At 48.4% G+C, this 19,659-nt stretch overlaps 1 protein-coding gene across 13 annotated transcripts in view; it reads left to right on the top strand.

Annotated features, from left to right (window-relative positions):
* CREB3L1 (cAMP responsive element binding protein 3 like 1) overlaps positions 1–19,659 on the top strand; it is a 63,577-nt gene that overhangs the window by 24,199 nt on the left and 19,719 nt on the right. For 9 of the 13 annotated variants that reach the window (XM_064658000.1, XM_064657999.1, XM_064657995.1 and 6 more), the window contains one exon: positions 17,967–18,195. In XM_064658000.1, the coding sequence (XP_064514070.1) occupies positions 17,967–18,195 (229 nt within the window). The other 4 variants (XM_064657998.1, XM_064658001.1, XM_064657997.1 and 1 more) reach the window with 4 other exon arrangements.

Raw genomic sequence — 19,659 nt, 5'->3', positions numbered from 1 at the left:
TCTTCTGCTGCCTGGGAGCTCATCTGGTACTGCACTGGTCCCATCCCATGCTGCACTGGTCCCATCCCCCCATGCTGCACTGGTCCCATCCCATGCTGCACTAGTCCCATCCCATGCTGCACTGGTCCCATCCCATGCTGCACTGGTCTTATCCAGTGCTGTGCTGGTCCCATCTGGTGCTGCACTGGTCTTGCTGAAGCCTGCAATGGAGCTGTCTCTGATATAGAGAAGGGAACTGGGAAAGAAGAGCGTTTTTCTGAAGCAGCCATTAAAGGGGAATTTAGAAGTAGGGATTTCATAGCCACAGGTGTAGCTGCACTGTTCAAAATAAAGCCAGGCTGACACCTCTGTGACACACTCCTATATTTCCGCTGAGAAAGACCTACTCCTGTGCTTGCTCCTTTTTTTGTCAGTACTTCCCTGTAGGTTTTAAGACTGTAGTATTTAATTAGCATTTGGTAATTATTTGTTTCCTATTTAAAGAATTCTCAGTGTTAAAGGAAGCAAAGAAAGAGGCTTAACTCTCCGGAGTTGTCTTTGTCCACATGGCAGGTCCTCTTCTCACAACCACAGACAGGGTTGTGCTTGATACAAAGATATGATTCTCGAGACCAACTTGTACCAATGCATTCCAAGGAAGGGATGAGTCAACCCACTAAAGCCTGTGTGTCCTTGTACTGTGGTGCAGTCCACTGCAAGAAACCAGATGGTTCACAAAAGCCAGTTGGTGACTCTCCTTGCTGCAGAGTTACAGGGAAGCAGATAAGGCACCAGCAATGAACCTGTGCCTAAGAAATGGCCGAAAGCTGTCTCGTTGGCTGGGAGATTTCCCAGGAAAATTCTAGGCATCTGCTGCAAGGTCAAGTGCAGTCACCTACACTTCACAGGCAACCTTGTGGCCAGCATTGTTCTTCAGGAGAAGTGTCTATTGGAGGAGCCAAGTGTGTTAGTCCTCACTTCCAAGCCAATCTCAGTCCTGGGATTACTAACCTCACCAATTCCCGTTTTCTGCTGGGGTCTGTATTCTCTTTACACATCTGAAGTGCTGGGACTTCATGTCTCCACATGGGAGATGAGGACTGATAATAAAGGTGGAACCAAAGCCATGTTTCTCAGCTGAGCCCTGTGCTGGCACAGTCTCTGTCCCGCTGCAGCAGGTGACTTCTTGTGCTTGCAATGTTTGGTATCCTCTGACTGAAATTACGAATCCTGTTTTCAAGCTGGCATTAGGACAGGGTGGGTGCTTGCATGAAGCCCTTCTCTTACTTTTTCCTGTCTTTGGAGCTCAGCTTGTGTTGAAAGATGTTAGGTATTTTCTTCGGTTGGTGCCTGAATGTTTTGCAACTTCCCTCAGAGCAGAAATAGCTGAAAGGTTGGGAAGAGCCAAGGGCATGACCAGAGTGGCAAGGGACTGCAGGTATCATACTGAAAGACAGGCTGTGTCTTTCAACCCAGTTGCTTCCCATGTCTGCCATACAGTGTTTACAGCTATCTAACTTATTCCCAGCTGCTCAAGAAAAAAATTTTTTCTGCTTTCCTGTAGGGTCACACCATTTAAAGTTTTCATTTCCTGTAGTTCCTTGAACTGACCTGAACACTCCAGCCTTATCCTCTCACCCACCCTCTTTCTGACTTCTTTACCCATCTTCTTTTCTCTTTCTTTGCGTATCTCCTTTACTCTTATTTTCTTAAATGCTTCCAGGGCTATCTGCCTTTGAAATCATGAGGAGCTGCTCTGGTTTGGTTAGTGTCCAAGTGATAGATGCTTGACACTGATCTTGACATGTCGTTTAGCCAGAACAAGGTCTCATGAAGTTTGGAACTGCACATATCCACACACTGTTTCACTCCTATATTTCTTGTCCTATTTTATCTTATCATTTTCTAAGACTGCAAAAATTCCCTGTACAGTACTGTGCAAGGCTATTCTCCCTGAAATTAGTATCTAATTTAAAACAGTACTGGGGTAATTAGTACCATCTCTAGCACTCAAAGGTGATGGCTTATGTGAGGTCATTCGTTACGATCATGGTCCATCCTATTCCAGAGGAAACTCACCCCTGACTACCTCAGAGAAGTTTCTTTTGGCTTCTTTACACTGTGACTTTGTCTTGATTAGGAAAAATGTTTGCTTAGGTCAGTCTGGCTGACCCGATTAGCAAAGCCTGCTCAAAATGCAGTTAGCATTTTTCCTAGAATAGATGCAAAACATAACACCTTCAGCTCAGCAATCTGTGTCAGGAGTTCCCCTGCAACTGGAATGTCAGGGCTCCCTTGGAAGGCTGGAGGAGAACTACAACTTGGGCCTGGCATCAAGCATTTTACAGAGGAGGGAGCTGGATACTACATTGTTTTTGGACAGTCATATTGGATTGTCAGCATCCCTCCTGCAGGTGAGCTTTCTCTGATGTCCAAACAACTTCCCCTGTGCTGAGCTCCCCACCAGTGTCATGGCTTCTCCTCTTGATGGCAGGGCACGTCCAGAGGGAAGCACTGCAGGTCAAAAATAACACATCTCTGCTGTTCGAGGTGCAGGGAGTCTACCATGGGAACCTGCTCCTGTGTCTGCAATATTTGCAGTCCTCTCACTCCTGTGAGAAGAGCTTTCCCCTCTAGAAGAGGTAGCTGAGGCAGAGGGAGACCAGGATGACAAAGAGGACCCAGGTCCAGAGCCTCAGTAGTTAATTTTTGCATGTCATGACAGCTTAATGTTAAATTAGTCCAGTAAACTCATGACAGTTGAAGGAAGGAGCTGGGCAAGTGCTTTTGGCTGAGCTCACTGCTGCCCTGGGGGAGGAACTGCAAGCCAGGCAGCTCAGGGAGGAGGAAACCAGCTCTGACATTGGTAAAGACTGTTGATGGAAGGTTTCTTTCAAAGACTTTTCAGTCTTTCGATCTGGGAGCTCTTTGCCCAGGGAGTGCTGGAAATCTGGCTCTTCTTTCCAAGCAAATGTGGCAAACTCTGAGAGTTGACGAGGTGCTGTTGAGCCACAAATACTGAATTACCAGTTGAATGATGTTGGGTTTGGTTTTGTTGTGTTTTTTTCTCTCTTTATGATCAGTAATGCAGTGAGGTTGTCAGGAATGGGAGAACTGTATCGTAGTCCTGGCTCTGCCAGTTACTTAGTGTGTGATCCTCAGGGCATCACTTCCAGGGTACAGCTTTTGGTTGCTATAAAAAACTACATGTTCTTGCTGACATGGGGCAGTGTCATCAATAGGTAAAGAAGATCAATGAAAAGTTAGACCAGGATGGGGTTTCGCTAGTAAATATCTTCCAGGAGAAGTTCAAAGGAGCCATTACCTTACTTCCCTGGTTAGAGTCTCTTTGAAAGTCTTTGTAGCTATACATGATATTAGCAACATTTTCAGTTTGGCTGATCTATTCTACACTGATCTCCCAGCTATCCTTCACCCCTCTCCTGTTCCTTGTCCCTGTGGACTGCATGTGTCTGATTTTGACCTCAGATACTTCAAGCTAATCCAGGGTAATCTTTCTGTGTCAGTCTGAGTGACTGTGTTGGTCAGCATTAGGATTTAAACTAAAGTACTTGGCCCATGCTGTTGCTGGCCTGACCTCTTTGGGCCTTACTGAAAACCAAACAATTTGTGCTTTATATAAATCCAGTGAATGGGCTGTACTCATACCTCATCCTCCACTGCACAACCAGATCCTGGCTCAGTCACAAAACCTAACTTCTCCCTGGGTTTGATGCAACTTGCTGAGAGCACTCTGTTACATTTCTGCCCAAAACTGCTGCATGGTCAGGCCTGGGCTGAGTTCCCAGGCTCCCAGACTATGTCTCCCCTGGTTTGTAAATGAGAAGGAGGTAACAAGCTAAAAATACCAGTGTCATGGCTTTATCAGTCCCCTAGCAGGGTGTTCAAGACCCATGTCATCCCTCCTGCTTCTCAGAGCATCGTTTTGTACTTTCCCTTTCTTTGGAGGTGCCTTTTCCTCGCAGTAAGTCTGCCAGACTTGTTGTAAAGTTAGGATCATCATCATCCATTGGGAAGAGTGATACAGAGGTTGCTTTTCCATTCTCTGATGCTTCTCCTGCTCTTCAGGTTTTGTCAAATATAGTTGGCAGCAGTCCAGCAGCTGGATTAGCAGTAAGTAATGAGTAAATGGCCTGCAGCCCTTTTTCAGACCTGGCAAAGCACACACTTTTCACTTTTTCCTTACATGTCTTTAAGTCCTGTTTTTATCATTCTGGGAGAGAGCTGAGTAGCAGCACATGCTGCTCTGGTCAATGCTGGGGACAGAACAGAGGGTGCTGCGCTCCTTTCTTTGTCACCAATTAGCACCAGGGTGGTAGGTAGAGGCTGCTAGTGAGGACAGCAGAACTCCCCTTGTAACTGCAGCCACAGCGAGCAGTCAGTGGCAGCTGCAAGCAGCTGGAGTGTGAGTTGCAGCAGAGCAGGAGTAATGCTGATTTCTTAATTTTCCTACATGCTTCAGAGGCTCCAGGGGAGCAGCCCTGGCAGCCTCCTCCTTTGTGGCCAGGAGCTGAAGTCCCAGGTGAGATGAAGGCATACGTTACTGTGTCAAGCCCAGCAGCTACATAGTGTGATGAACTCACAGCCTCGATATCTACAAGTAAGTGACAGAGACCCGTGTCCGGACCAGTTGCCCATCCACCGGTCTCAGATGCCTTTCTGACATTTGATGGAACTGAATTACATAGAGTTGTCAGAGGATTTTTTTTTTTTTTTTTTATTTTGGGAAAGGGAAGAGGGAAGGAGGCCAGAAGGGATGGAGAATAGGGAGAGAAAGAGGAAAGAAAAAGTGAAGACAAGAGAGAGGTAGCTATGCAGTTAGCATTTCTGAGCCATCTGGACCTGTTGGCATGGCTCCAGTTGGACAGGCTCGCAGGTTTATCCACAGCATGATGTAATCTCCATTGTCCAGCATTTGATTTTTCTCCTTTTGCTGGATGGCCTCGTATCTAGTGCATGTCTGGAGCGGGCATTTTGATTTCCTGTTGCTATTTGTGGACTTTTCCTGGCCGATCCTCAAGAGCGGTTTGCATTCCTCAAGCAGAAGCAGCAATGCCACCCCGCCGGCAGGAGCGGAGGCCAGCTGCAGCCAGCCTGCCAGCCAGGGAGAGGCAGCTCCACACAGGCAACCAGCTGTGCTTTGCACCGTGCTGCAGCTGGAGAGAGGGTGACACCTCTGCCTACTCCTTGGGCTGCTGCAGCTGAGCTCAGGAGTCTGCTCAGCCTTCAACACCAGCACAGAGAGGGCTGGCAGAACTGCCATTCCTGGATGCTTATGGGCTTCCCTGCCCTACTGGGCCTTGCAGTAGAACAGGAAGAAAGAGAAATTTATTTGACCCAAGACCTATTCCTCCCATTGGTAGATGTGAGTAAAAAGCAACAGATAATCTCAGTCTCTCTCCGTTGCAATTTCCAGCACTAAAGAGCACCAGGACTCTCAGCTACCCTGTGAAGCAGGTGGGCTTCTCAGCACATGGGAAGGACATGATCTGATGCTGCCATATGCCCACTCTTCGTAGTGGAAGGCCTGTGGTCCCCTTCCCTCTATCACTATGTGCCATTTCCAGGAGGTAGTGCAGTCTAGTGGGAAGAATTCAGACTCAGGTTCTCTCTGTGATCTGTGGGAGACAGCCATGCCTCACTGAGACCAGCCATCTCTTTTTTTCTTGAGTCCTTCCCAGCGCATGAAATGAAGGTTTGCATGTCCACCTCTATAAGAGTACACTGTTTGAAGGTCTTTAAGTTACAGGAGGTACTCAGTCGTAAAGCAGCCTTCATCACTACATAAACTCAATGTGTGGAGGTGCAAACAGTTGAGCCGTAGGTCCCCTCCTGCCTTTAGAATCAGGACAATTCCCAAGCTCCTGTATGGCTGGGAAAAACTGAGATGCTTGGAGGATGAAGATGGGGTTTCTCTGCAGCGTACCACTGCTGCAAGCAAATCTCAAATCCAGAGATACGAGGGGCCTGCTTCAGACTATGCCATTTCTCTCCCTCACATCATGCCCACATGCCTCCCTTAGCTTTGTTTCCTCCACAGGCTGGGGAATGGGGAAGCTGAGTGCAGTGACCCCTAGGGAGCAAAATTATTTTCAGCAGAAAATCCTACTGCCTGGCTCAGAAGTTGCACCCAAAGGGAGTACCCAAAGGGAGCAGGGCTCTGCTTTCATAATACCCCAGGGACTGCCTGTCCACCAGCGATGGACTCCCTGGAACCACAGAGCTGAGCTTTTCCACCCGACTCAGCTCTGCTGAGTGCAAGAGTAGCTCTGGAAAACGATGGCCTCATTTTAAACCAATTGGCAAAACTCTTGCATCTCTGCTGGGAGTGGGCCAGGGATTCTGAGTCACTGCTTGAGTGGGTTGTGGCCAAGGTAGTCTTACCCAAGATATTAAGTGAGAGAGGAGAGATACACCCAGGAGTGCCAGCAGAAGGAGAAATAGTCATGACCACAATTAATAATAATATAATGATGAAAATATTCAGAAATGCACTGCCCACTCAAAAAATGAAGTTTGAGGACAATTCAAATGCTGTAAAGAAAAGAGAAGAGAGGAGAGAGTCAAGAAAGACTGCCAAAGCCTGCATGTCAGCTGCAACGCAAGGAGTCCCGTCCAGCTGGCCAGGGTTCAAAGAGCTCCTATTGTCCAACAGCATTTCCAAGACACCATTCAAAACTTTCAGAAAACGAACCCAAGATGCAGGGTGAGATTTATCACACTATGAAGGCAAGCCAAATGTGTGCACCATTTCAGAGAGAAGAGACAAGAAGGCAGCAAAAGAGGAGCACAGCAGGGGAGAATCAGGAAGCAGAGGCATGAGTGAAGAGGTTGGCATGAGAATGCCTGCTGCTATAAGCATCCAGGCAGGAACAGAGGGCTGGCTGCATCTGTCCTGGGAGACACACTGGGCACTTACTTGTGAAGGGTTTCGTCTATATGGAAAACACCATACTTGGGAAAATTCACTTAGAGTTGGGGTTAAGGGACAGAAAGGAACGTTCTCACTGATGCTTCTTCTCTTTTGTTGCACATAAAACCATGATGGACACTGTTATGTTATCCACATGATGGATAGTTATTGTTGCTTCTGGTCCTGGATTATATACCTACAAAATAAGGCCATGTCTGAAAGGATGTCCAGAAGCCAAACCACTGTAGATTTTGTCTTGATTTTCTAAGGTTCGCACTTTGGACTGACTACCACAGCAGGGCTGTAACTTCTTTTGCCACAGGAATCACTCACTTCCCCCTGTGAATTGATCATGTTAAAATCTAGCAATTAACTACACAGAAAGATAATTTAATCTTTGAATCTGCTGCTAACGTGGAGTTACGTGACCACCACTTGCCATCATTAAATAAGTCCTCAAGTTTTCCCTGCCTGCAATATGACCAATGCTGTTTCTGCTGTCTGTAGAATAACCTGGCAGGGTGGCCATGCCATACCACACTCCACAAATTAAAAGGTGAGTTGGATTTGTTCTCACGAAGATCTCTGGTAGTAAGGACTTCTTCATCTAAGAGCAAAAAGCCTGAGAAAACACTTTGGACACTTAAGCTAGAGAATTCCTCTTTGCAATGACTCATATGTTTGGTGACTGCATTTAGCTTCTAGTTGATTTGGTTGTGGTTTTTTTAAGGAGCGGATTTATCTGGAGGCATTAAACTGAGATCAGTTGCACGTGATGAGTTTGAAGCAGGAGACATGAATGCAGCTCCTGCACTCAGTTCTGTAAGGAACCATATTTGATTACCAGACTGGTTCCTCTAGGCCCTAAAACCCATGAAACTGTGCATTATCTCCTTGTTCTGCTCCAGGGACATCCAGAAAATGGATTCATAAAACCACCAGCTTCTGCAGACACCACTCCAATGCTGGGATGCAGATGTCTGCTTGATCTCAGACACAGGAACTTTCACGGGAGGAATTCAGGGCATAATAGGTTTCCTGTCTTCAAAGGAACTTGGGATCTTTTCTTCTCAGAAGCTTGAGTGCATGATACCATGCATCTCCACATTTCTACTTCTTCTGAACAGCTACAGGGCACTTGGCTGCTGGGCCTTGTCATGAAGAAGTCCAGCTTGAAGAGGGCATAGCTCAAGAGCCAGGTGTTGTGAAAGGGTTTTCACAGACTTCCTTTCTTTTTCAGCAGTGATTTTCACCCCGTGGTTGAAGTGACTGCCTGATCTCTGACCAGTCAGATATCCATCCTCATCTTTGGAAATAAAGGGCTTTGACCCTCTGGTTCACCAACATCACACCAACATCTACCCCAGGATGGTGTTAATCCAGGATGCCCCAGTAGTGACGAATGGTCTTAGAGGTGCTACTGCCCTTTGTGGGCTAGGAAGGGTTTCCCCATTCTCCAGAGACTCTGGTTTCTGCAGCTCCACTGCTATGGTGAAAATGATACCCTCAGCATTGAAGCTGAAGTTTAATTTCCTATCTACTGCTCAGGGCACAGATTTTCCGCTGGGATGTTGGCAGCAGGTCAGAAATCTGCATTCCAAGTTGAATTGCTTTGAAAACTGTCCTGGGGCGGGACCCCATTCAGTCTGCTGCTTGCAAAACCCAGCCTGGCCACTGAAGAGAGTTCCAGCTCTTGCCCTCTCAAGATTTTGCGTGAAAATCCCTCACATCCTTGAGTCACAAATCAGCTAGTCCATACTTAGTTGCTCTGTAATTGCCCTTTACAAAGGCCCAAGGAATGAAAGCCACCAGTAATGTTTGGTATTAGCTGCATGCCTCAGCTTTTGGACTTGAACAGAGTACAACTATCTTCCTCTTCCAAGTCCTGCTTTTCTTTATGGGTCTACAGGGACCTGCCAGGGGACAAAATGTGAATTATCTCTGATTTTGCTCTTTGAGCACTGAAGAGAAACAGTTTCAATTAAACAAATGAAAATGATTGTAAAGATAATACAGACCTTTCCTCCTTTTGTGGTTATCTCCCAAAGAAGATTTCCTCTATCTCCCAGTGTGCCTTTCTTGATTTTGTGCAAGATGCAGAAAAAAGGCTCATAATGGTATGAGGCTGACGGGCTGTCTAAGAGCAGAGATCTGCCAACTCTGGCAACTCCATACTGGGCAGGGCCAGAAGCTTCCAAGAAAGATGGAGGCAATAGTGGAGTGGCATTTATTCTAACTTATTTTTGTTATTGAATATAAACGCTCCCATCGCACTGACTGGTGCTCAGCTTGAGCAGTTGCACCTCTCTAGTTTGTTTTCAATTGTATTGAACATTCATTCTGCATTTCATGTCTTTTGGTGATACTGTGACCCAGCTTCAAGTCAGCATGGCAGGATTGTTCACAGAGAGTCATGCAGAGTAAACCAGCATTTTCTTTCATTTGCCCTGTCTTCTGCCTTTCATTGCACCACACATCCCTCACCATTAAGCAGAATTGTTCTGCAAACTGCTCAGGCAGACATGCCACACACAATTAAATCCACGTAGGCTTTTCCAGGGTAGATTTGCCTCTAGATTTGCAAGGCTGGGCCAGAGATGCATCCCTAGGTTGTGCAGGGATGCTGCACGCCTACAGGCATGGCTATGGACACCCAGTTGTGTTCTTGCTGCTGTGCCTCTGTGGTGACTGAGAAGGGATGGATGTGTTTGGGTGCTGCAAAGGGCACACCTGGATGAAGGTGGATCGGGATAACATAGCAGATAGGGCCTTCCCAAAACTGATGGATTCTATTTTCACACATACGGACATAAAGTTCACATGAACTTCCTCCCCGAGACACTCCAGCAGCTGAAAGCCCCCCATCATGGTGTGGAGTTAGAGTGTCACTGAGAGCCTGCTGCAAATGCAGCTGAGGCTGCCATGTTAACACAAAGCGCCAATTTGGCCAAGAGAGCAGAGATGACAATACAGCTTCTCTCTCCAGGAGCTACTGCTTCTGTGAAGTCTCTGCCTGGAAACTGTACTGACCTTGGCTTGGGAAGGAGCAAGGAAGAGGAAGAGACCCCTGCCAGCTTGCCCAGGGGTACCTGCATTCCCATGGAGAACAGCTCCTACGCATCTCTGTTTGAACACAGCCCAGCTGCCACCATGATGGCTCAGAAATAAAGGCAACTTTGTTCTGTAGCAAGCAGGTGTCTTCAGTTCTCCAAGTTCAAGAAAAGCCTTGAAGGACAAACTTTTTATTTACCTTTCACAGACTTCTAGAAATACACCCCAAATCTTCTGCCAAATGAGGGCTAAGAGCAGCTGATCTAAATGTTTCATCCCAAGAGGGTTGTGTCCGCTTCTACGCATGGTTTAACTCCTGCTCTAATTTTTTTTAATCAGTCAGCTGCAAGGCAGTTGTAAGCCAAAGGAAATTTGGGATGTTCATTGCATATGTAGCAGACAGTAAAAGCACTCTGAAAAGTGGAGGCATTCCTCGTTATCCTCCAGGGTGCTGCTGCTCTGGGAGGAGGGATGCTCCTGTCTCTGCAGATTCAGCAAGTCTCATGCAATAGGCAAACTATGTACTGTAGCTGCTTCCCACTCCAGGCCAGTGGAGCCGATTTTGCCAAAGGGTGGCTGCCATTTCCCCCTCTGCCCTAGCACGTGCATACCTGCTCTGCACTGTGGCACCCGCAGGTGATTGGAGGGCACACAGATGGCCACGACACTATGGCCACACTGCAGTGCCACTTGCCTTTTGATTCACGTCGGCCTGCGTTCTGCCTTGCTTCAGTCATTCCTCTTGCAGGGCACTCCCAATCTCTCCCACATCACCACTGCAAATGCCGGCTGCTAATCCTATTTATGCTGAACACACTAGAGCCAGATGTGGGGACTGCAGCAGCACTCAAAGTGCATCCACTGGTGCTGCTGGGAAACCCAGTCACAGCCTAGCAGATTTCAACTTCCCCTTTTTCTCCCTTCTTTTTATTCTTTCAGGAGCAAAAACACTGAAGTAAAATACTTAACTCGCCCTCTCTTCCTGAGCTGGTGCCTCCCAAGGTTCCTTCCCAATGAACTGCAGGCTTGTAAACTCTGAGCTATTACACAGCCGCAGTCTCGGAATTTCGAAGGGGTCTGTGTTGTGCACATGCTTTTAACAACATCACCCGCTCCGCCAGCTGATGGCTTTGTCCCCCTTGCCAGGGTTGTAGGGGAGGAGGGGGAAAAATCAGGAAACCTTCCTGCTCGCCAGGAAGGTTACAGCAAGCCGTGGGAGCCGTATGTGCCGGAGGGTGCCTGCAGAAGGGCCGGGACGGTGTTCCCTGGGGCGCTCCCAAAGGATCCCGGCAGGAGAAGGAACGGCCCGCGCCGCTCCGTCCTAACCCTGCACTCCTCGCGCCCGCCGCGCGCCGCTGGCAGCCGCCTCCCATTGGCCGCCGCTCGGCGGCGCCGGCCAATGGGCGGCCGCCGCTGCGGGCCGTTGGAAGCGCGCCGCGGCGACCGTTACCCGCCGGCGGCCGTCCCGCGCGCGGGGGGGCCGGGCCGGACCGCCCGGCCCGTGAGGGGCTGCGGCACCCGGGCCCTGCGCGCCGCGCCCCCGGTCGCCCTCCCCTGATTGTGCCTTGAGCCGCCGTCTGTCCCTCCTATGTCCTGTGGCGCCTAGCGCTGGAAATTGTAAATCCAGGACCTTGGCACGGATGCGCGGTGGAAGGAGGTTTCCACAGCGAGTTGTGCCTGAGCCTTGCAGAGACGAGAGGAGACTCCGGGGAGAGCTTATCGCTCTCTACAACTACCTGAAAGGGGGTTGTAGCTGGGTGGGGGTTGGCCTCTTCTCCCAAGCAACTAGTGAGAGAACGAGAGGACATAGTCTTAAGCTACGGGTTTAGGTTGGACATTAGAAAGACTTTCTTCAGAGAAGGAGTGATTAGACATTGGAATGGACTGCCCAGGGAGGTGGTGATTACATGTGCACACATGATGGTGTTTGGTCATAGGTTGGACTCAATGATCTCGGAGGTCGTTTCCAACCTAACCGATTCTGTGACTCTGTGATTCTACAGACAGCAGCAAATTCTGGGCCTGGTTCTAGGTCAGGTTCAGTTTGGTCCACCATGCAGTTCAAGGTTGTGATGCTGAAAGTAATCACAGGTGACTTGGGCATTGCCACAGTCTCTGGGAAAGACTGAGAGGTGCTGCTGGTCCAAGTGCTGTCCTGCTGCTGGAGGGAAATGGCAATGGTGCCCACAGACAGTTTGGCCTTTGGTGCTTCAGCCATGGCACACAGAGAAGCAGGAATACCAAGGGGGTAGCAGGACAATGACAAGTTGTCCAAGCAGATCAGGGATCTGGGCAGACGAGGCATGGAGGAGCAGGGAGCACTGGTACATGAGGGGAGAGAGCAAGAGCAATACAGGTCAGAATAGAGGGGTACCAGAGGGGTCTGAGAGAGCCAAGAGGTGGTTGGATGATCACTTGAGTCCCTTGGGGTGCACATGCACCAACTGGAGTGTGTGGAGAAGTGTTCACAGCATCTGTCCATCCTGCCTGAATCTTGTTAACATTGTTGAGAACTTCACTTTCATAAGGTCTAAAATTCTCTGCATTTTAAAGAGAGCAGAAGGACTGTCTGGAGTGTATGGGCTCTTCTTTCCTGGAATGTAAAGAAAACCTCAGCTCTGCAGCTGGAGTGCAGGGGGCTTCATTCCTTAGTGAAAGCAGAGAAGGGAAATGCAGATGTCACAGCTGGGACAGGAGATTTATCTTGGCAAGCAAAGAGGAAAAATACTTTCAAAAAGAAAAGAGAAAACTCAGAAGAATCCACTCCCCATCTTCACTGCCTGCCAGCACGAGCAGAACCTCCAACCTGCAAAGGCCCTTCGTCTCCTGGGCCTGGGCTGCCACCCAGCTGGATTAGCCCCTCGCTGCTTTCTCTTTGGAGTGAGACCATTGTGATGGGACCAGAAAGGCTGTGAGAACCAGGCTGATCCTGAAGAGAGGCTGTCTCCAAACGACTCAGCTGGAGGTGGGAAAGGAAAAGTCACAGTCAAAGGATGGAAGCATGAAAAGGAAAAGGAGGGACAGAGGCAGCCAGGATGACTACAGAGTACTGGATGCAGGGAGAGGAAATCATCCCCTCCTCATCCACGCAGAGTGCCCCTGGGCTACAGGAGTGACACCTTAAGGCATTCCATGCACGCCCAGGCAGGGGAGAGGGCTTAGTGCCTCAGTCTCTGCTTGGGGCCTCCAGAGGTCTAACACCAGCTCTGGGTGGGGAGAAACGTACAGCTTGCATTTGGATGTCTGAATGCCTTACATTAGCTCCCCAGATAACTGTTGTACAACAGGAAAGGGTGTTCAAATGAGAAGTGCACGCACGCACATACAGTGTGCTATTTAGACAACCCTAAGCATGAGGTCAGGATGAAAACATGTGGTGGAAATATGTTTGGAAGAGTCAGTGCCTATGTTGATCACCCGGAGTGGGAGGGAGCAGAAGCCAGCAGCTGACAGATTCTCACTCTCTCCCCATAGCTGAGATGGCCTCAGCTTGAGCAGATTCTCCTGTGGCACCAGAACAGCTTAAGGCTCTCTGTCGGGCCTAGAGATGTGATGGTCATTGCCTCTCCATACCTGTGCACACTGGCTAATCCTCTTTGGGCACTGCCTCCCCGTCCTCCTAGAACTGTGCGGGGGGGACGGGCAGCTAGAAATCAGGCTTGGATCAGGAAATCCAGCACATCCTCGCCATTGCATTTCTGTCCCTTGGCTGCCCCCTCCCTGACCGCTCACTGGTAATACAGCTTTGGAAACATATCCCGTGCTATTTCTTGGCTTTGGAGCATAGTTAGAAGGAGAAGGAAGGAGGGTGTGAAAGGGAGGGGGAGATAACAGGAGAGAATAATGCAAAATGAGACTATGCTGTGAGCTTCGTATCCCATCTGGAAGCTGTTTTCCCCCAGTACACTGCACACCCACTCCCTCTGGGCTAGGATGGTAAGGGTCAAGTTTCCCAGTTGACTGGTCCTCTTTACTAAAGCCGGGCCCATCTGCGCAAAATCTACCTGAGATGATCTCAATAGAGTTGCAGAGTCCTTCATTGTCACAAATGTCTTGACCAGCCTTCTGAGGAGTGGGTGCTGGCTGGAAGGCACTCTCAAAGAGTTTAGGTCTTGAAGAGGCTGTGAGAGGATGAGCCTGCTCTGCTCCTGTATGTCTGTCTATCCCACCTTCCTTCACATCTGAGTTTTGGGGACTCTTTCTTGGACCTTCCCTGGTCTGCTGAGATCATTGTTGCCATTGTGTCAGCAAAAGTCTCCCCAAAGCCTAGCATGGTTGTGTCATTTTGTGGCAGCACATGAAGGCCTTTAGCTGTGCTGGCCCCACTCTGGATGGGAAGGGAGCACTGGTGGCCACCCAGCACCTTCTTTGGCATGTGACCTTCCAGCCAGGATAAAGCTGCTATCCATTTGGTCAGGTGATAAACCTGCTTCTGTATATCGCTCAGAAGCTCATGCTCTGCCATGATCTGCACAGCTGTGAGACACCACACCCTGGGACATGCAGTTTCCTGAAGCCTTCTTTCTCACACATGCAAAGGAAGAGTATGGCTGAAGCCTCTGAGTTTTGCCAGATAAGTGCAGCTCCCAAAATGAGGCTCGGTGGGACAGAGTTTGCCTGTTCTGGGTTAGCAGGCTCAAACTGAGCTAATTAGCAGTGGCTTTGATGGCATCTATCCAAAATAAACTCTGGGCTGCTCTTCACTGTGCCCATCACAGTTGAATCTGGACAAGAGGACTCTTTTTCCTCTTACCATGTGGTTGCATGCACAGGTGTCTTATATTAATAAGAAATCTAAAATTAACAATACCTGTTGGATTCAGGAGAGAATGGAGCCAACCCAGAGACCCAGCAGTCTTCCTGGGATGTGGTGACAGCTTCCTGCTGGTCCTGTAGTTTCCATTGTGGATATAGCCAGCTACAAAGCCATGTCATTATATTTGTTTGCTTTACCCTTCCTGCTTAAACTTTCCTCTGCTTCTTGCCACCTTCTTTGAGTAAAATAGCAATCTTCAGCTCTGTGTCAGCTATAGGTGCTGTTGCTCCTTGAAGGTGTCGGATTCTTGGTGCCCCCTTTGATAATAACCGTAGTTATTCCCAATCTCATAGGCTATCATCCTTCTCTCCACCGTCTGTGTTTAGAGATGTTGGATTGGTATGAGTGATGAGAACTGAAATGGGACTGCTTTGGTGAAAAAGCTTTGCCAGTATTTAATTGTCATGGAGGATATGACCCAGGAGCCCAGAGAGGGGTAGGTGCCCCAACATTTCTGCATGCCCAGGGAAGCTGCAAGTTTCATTCTTTGCTTATCACTTATGTTTGCCCTGTCCTGTGCAGTAGGTCTCTGTCTCTTGGGAGAGAATGGTCTCTTGGGGACCTAACTCCCATGTCTCTTGGAGAACAGTGTTGCCTTCATCCTTGCTTCCAAGCAGTGAGGTCCTCCAACAAACCTGTTTTTTTGTTTAGGAATATAGCCAGAGGCACATCTCTGCCTCTTCCCTCCAGGTAGGTTTGTCCTACAATGGAAAGATTGTTGACTGACCGAGAAAGATCGTTGTTCTAAGTGTGGGTGGGATGCCACTAAAAGATAATCTGTGGAGCTACTGCATAAATGCATTCTCTTGTCTCTCTTTACTCCCACCTTTGCCTTTGTTAAAGCACAGTCGTGAAAGAAATTTGAAGCACGTGGCAGAGTTGCAGATAGCTCTCCCCACAGCTGTCCATCCAACTCTGCTTCTCCTCCAGGGCTACACAGTGGTTCTAGTTTTGATGGTCACAACAGTATATAGGATTTGAATGCCTCTTGTTTTGTCCTGGCTCTGCTATGCTGTGGTGTGCCAGCACTCTGAATCCCTTCACTTCTCCGTGGTTATATTCTCGCCCTTACCGTAAGGCTACCGTGTTCATATCCTGTATTTGCTTGTGTTGTTTAGAGAACACAAGACAAAGAACAGCTGTTACATGAACAGGCGCTCTCTGAGGTTAATACTCAGGACTCCAAAGTCTTTATCCCTCTATGCTGTAGGATAGGACAAAACCTGTTTTTCTAGTGGTTTTTAGATAACTGTCTAACCCAGTTTCATCTGCTGACTCAGGTCCCTCTGAAGAAGTTATGCTCTGCACGGATGGAAGGTGTTTTCTGTCACTTGATTTAAGTGCAGAAATGCTTCTAGGCAACTTGGAAATGAATGGGTAGATTTTACCAAGCTACCCTGTCAACTCGCGTCTGCTATGGGAACAAGTGGAGAAAACTTCAGCCCAGACATCCAGGGAGGGCCTCAACACTGGGATTTAGCATGAGCATGCCTTTTCTGCCTTACTTTCACGTGCGGTGTCTGCTCTCCAGGGAAGCCTCGGATGGTGGTGTGTTGGGCTGTCACTCCAGGCAGTCAGAGGACAAGTGGGAAGGAAGCAAAGGGAGAGAAACCTCGTGTCAGGCAGAATGCTTGTGGGAGGGACTCCAGCCCCACTTCCAGCATGCTCTGTGAGCATCTGAGGTTTTAAATCGAGCAGGTGAGGGATGATGTTGGAGGGTAGAAGGCACTGACATGTTCAAGATTTCTGCAGCTCACCATCTCCCTCCCCCACTTGTTGGAAGCATGGGTCTGTTCAGCTAAAGCCTACTTCACTCCCCAGCCCTCTGACAGCCAGTGGAATGTTGACAGAGCTACTGTGCTCTGGTAAAACAAATACACGTTCCTGTAGGAGCAGGAACCTACAGGCTCCGGCATCCGGGGTCCTCTGGCCACCGCCTCCCTCAGTCCTAGCACTGATGAAAGAAAGGACTGCATGCACCCCATGCTTCTCTAGGAGCCAGGCTCCTTCCTGAGCTCAGCTCTCACACTGGAATTCACTGGCATTCATGTCTCCACTCTAGGATATGTGTGCTCTCTCCCACTCTCATCCATACCCTGTTGCTCTTGGTATTTCAATATACTGCTTTCAATGCTTTTCTGCCCACCCAGATGCTTTTCCAGGCAGGGGGTGGGGGGACAGACCCAGTCCGACTCTGCTGAGCTCTCTCCAGTTCATTTAAGTTACACAGTTCCGTCTGTGTAATACAGTCACTTGAATCTATCTGTCTTTTCTTTCCTCTCCCTGAGCCAGAAGCCTCAATCTGCCAACAAATGGGATAATTTTTCAGCTGGTGTTTGGCAGCCATCATTTTTCTCCCTGCCCAACCCATACTTTGTTGTAGCAAATGGAAAAGTTAGTGATTTGACTTCTGAAAAGGAGGATGTGCCTCAAAGGAAGCAGGTTCACTGTAATATCAGGAGCCCAGCTCTGCAGCAGAACTGGCCAGATTTACTAACTGTTACTGGAATGATTAGTGGAATGATTGTTTGTTGTTAACAGCCCATCTGTAGTGTTTAAACTTCATCGGGGAGCCGAATTTCACAGGCATTATCTGGCTGGAGTACAACCTCATATGGTCCACAGAGGGGCTGTTAAATCCCAGAGGAAATTAAATACAACAGGGGGCCTTCCTGTTATGTTGATCCAACCGATCTTTTTTTCTCTGATAGAAATCAGCAGCTGGGTTGGTGTTCTCTGGGCCATCAGTGTGCCTATTGCTGCTGGCAGAGAACATGAGAAAGTGTCTGTCACCAAGGACAGGCACTGAAGACCATGATTTTCTGCCACACTTGCACTTTGTCATCACAGGAATTTCTTGCCTTGTGCTCTATTCAGTTTGTTGTCACAGCAAGATGGTGCTAGGAAGATGCAGATAGGTACTCACAGAGAAAGGGGGAGATGAGAGAATATAGAAGTTTCACAAGTGTTTGTGGCATAGATAAACAAGCAGTGATATACAGCACCACGTCCCTTTCTGTCTTAGTTAAAGGTGTTTTTGTCAACCTGATGCAGGCAAGGAATAGGAACTGCTTTTTCCCATCCAAAAAGTGTTGTCACTAAGGTTTGGCTCTCAGTGCAGAGGAAGGCTCTCAGATCCCCCTTGGAGTTGACACTAACGCTCTTTCTCCCTTTGTCTTTTCTCAGCATTTCTCAGAGAACCTGGATCACTTCTCTGACAACATGGAGGATTTCTCCAATGACCTGTTCAGCAGTTTCTTCGATGACCCAGTACTGGCTGAGAAGAACCCACTGCTGGACATGGACCTGGATCCACCCACTCCAGGCATCCAGGCAGAGCACAGCTATTCCCTCAGTGGAGACTCTGCTCCCCAGAGCCCCCTTGTGCCTGTCAAGGCTGAAGATAATACTAATGGTGAGCATGAGATATGCACACGGCACAACTTTGGGCACATCTGTTAGCAGAGGCTCTGGCTGTCTTCCATGTGTAAGGACAAACTGGCTATTCCTTGGTCTTGCACGTGGCTAATCCGGGGAAGAATGTGATCTGCAGTTGTCAAATACAGCCTATGTTTTTTTCCTTCCATTTGTGCTTTGACAGTCACATTGCTCCTTTGCCGGGCTTACTGTTATTTATGAGGATGATAATTGGCTGTGGTTCGGTGTGCTGCCAGCTTCTGACAAGCAATAGACAATGTCTTTTTAGGATCCTGCAAACTTGGGTGTGGATGCCCTAGATCCAGCTCCATTTTGGCATCAGGCAGCAGGGTTTTGGCTTGAACATAGGAAGCATGAGTGTTGGTACATGTGGAAGGCTAAGTGGCTTCTTTACTGGCAGATTTTTTAGCAGGAGACAGAGAGGGACAGTAATTTCAAGACTTATTTTTAAAACAATTCATTTCAGCATAATTTATGATGGCTGGATATTTTTAGAGCCGTCCTTGCAGAGAGTCCTGTAATTTGTGGGACTGTGTGGGTGTCCCAACAGCTGATGGACACCACGCTGCCTGAAAAAGCAGTGGCATAGGCTCAATATACACAGAAGAAAGCCATTCCTTTGAGCAAGAGTGAGACCTGGGACAGAGGCTTCCCTCTAATGGCCAGCAATGATCCCAGCTCTCTGGTACAAATGTCAAGGCAGGAGAAGAGGAGGCTGGCCTCCACTGCCTCTTTGGTCCCTTCAAAGGACACAACTATCTGCCACGTTCCTTAGGGGCAACTCAGAAAGGTGCTGTGAGAGAGGCTTATGGCAGGCCAAGCAGCTCTGCCTTAGTATCAAAAAAGCTTTCCACTTACATTTCTTCTTCCATAGCAACTCCAGTACAGTCTTGGAGGGGGCAACTAAAAAAAAACCAAACCAGCACGAACAAATAAACACATCTTTATTTTGCCCCTGAAAATGAATAGGAGGAGAAGAGACTTGGGAATGACAGTAGGAAAAAGGATGATTTTGTAGAAAGCTCTGAAAATTAAGACTGCCTACATGAAGCTACCTCAGGGACTCCTCTCTGAGACACTTATTACCACTTCTGCTTCTCTCCTCTGTGTTTGGACATGCCCCTCCTTCAGCTGCTGTGTCTCAAAGGCAAGACTATGACTCTTGTGAATGGAGCGTGACACTGATACCCTTGGGCAGAGGCCAGCACAGAGTGTACAGCACTCAACTCAGGAGAGCTTGAGATGCACCTGGCACTTGCTCTCTTGAGAGTGCAGATCAGCTTTATACAGGAATTAAGGCCTAACATTAATATGGCAGGTACAGGAGTATCTGTGCACCCAATCCTGCAGCTCGATAATTCAGCTCATCTTTCCAGGGCTTTCTTGGCTCATAATTGGATGTGAGTCATATTCTAGTGAAGCCCTGAGTCAGATCCAGTAT

The sequence above is a fragment of the Pseudopipra pipra genome, chromosome 6 (assembly GCF_036250125.1).
Source record: "Pseudopipra pipra isolate bDixPip1 chromosome 6, bDixPip1.hap1, whole genome shotgun sequence".
Classification (NCBI taxonomy): domain Eukaryota; kingdom Metazoa; phylum Chordata; class Aves; order Passeriformes; family Pipridae; genus Pseudopipra; species Pseudopipra pipra.
Note: the sequence above shows the minus strand (reverse complement) of the source record. Positions and strands in the feature narration are given on the sequence as shown.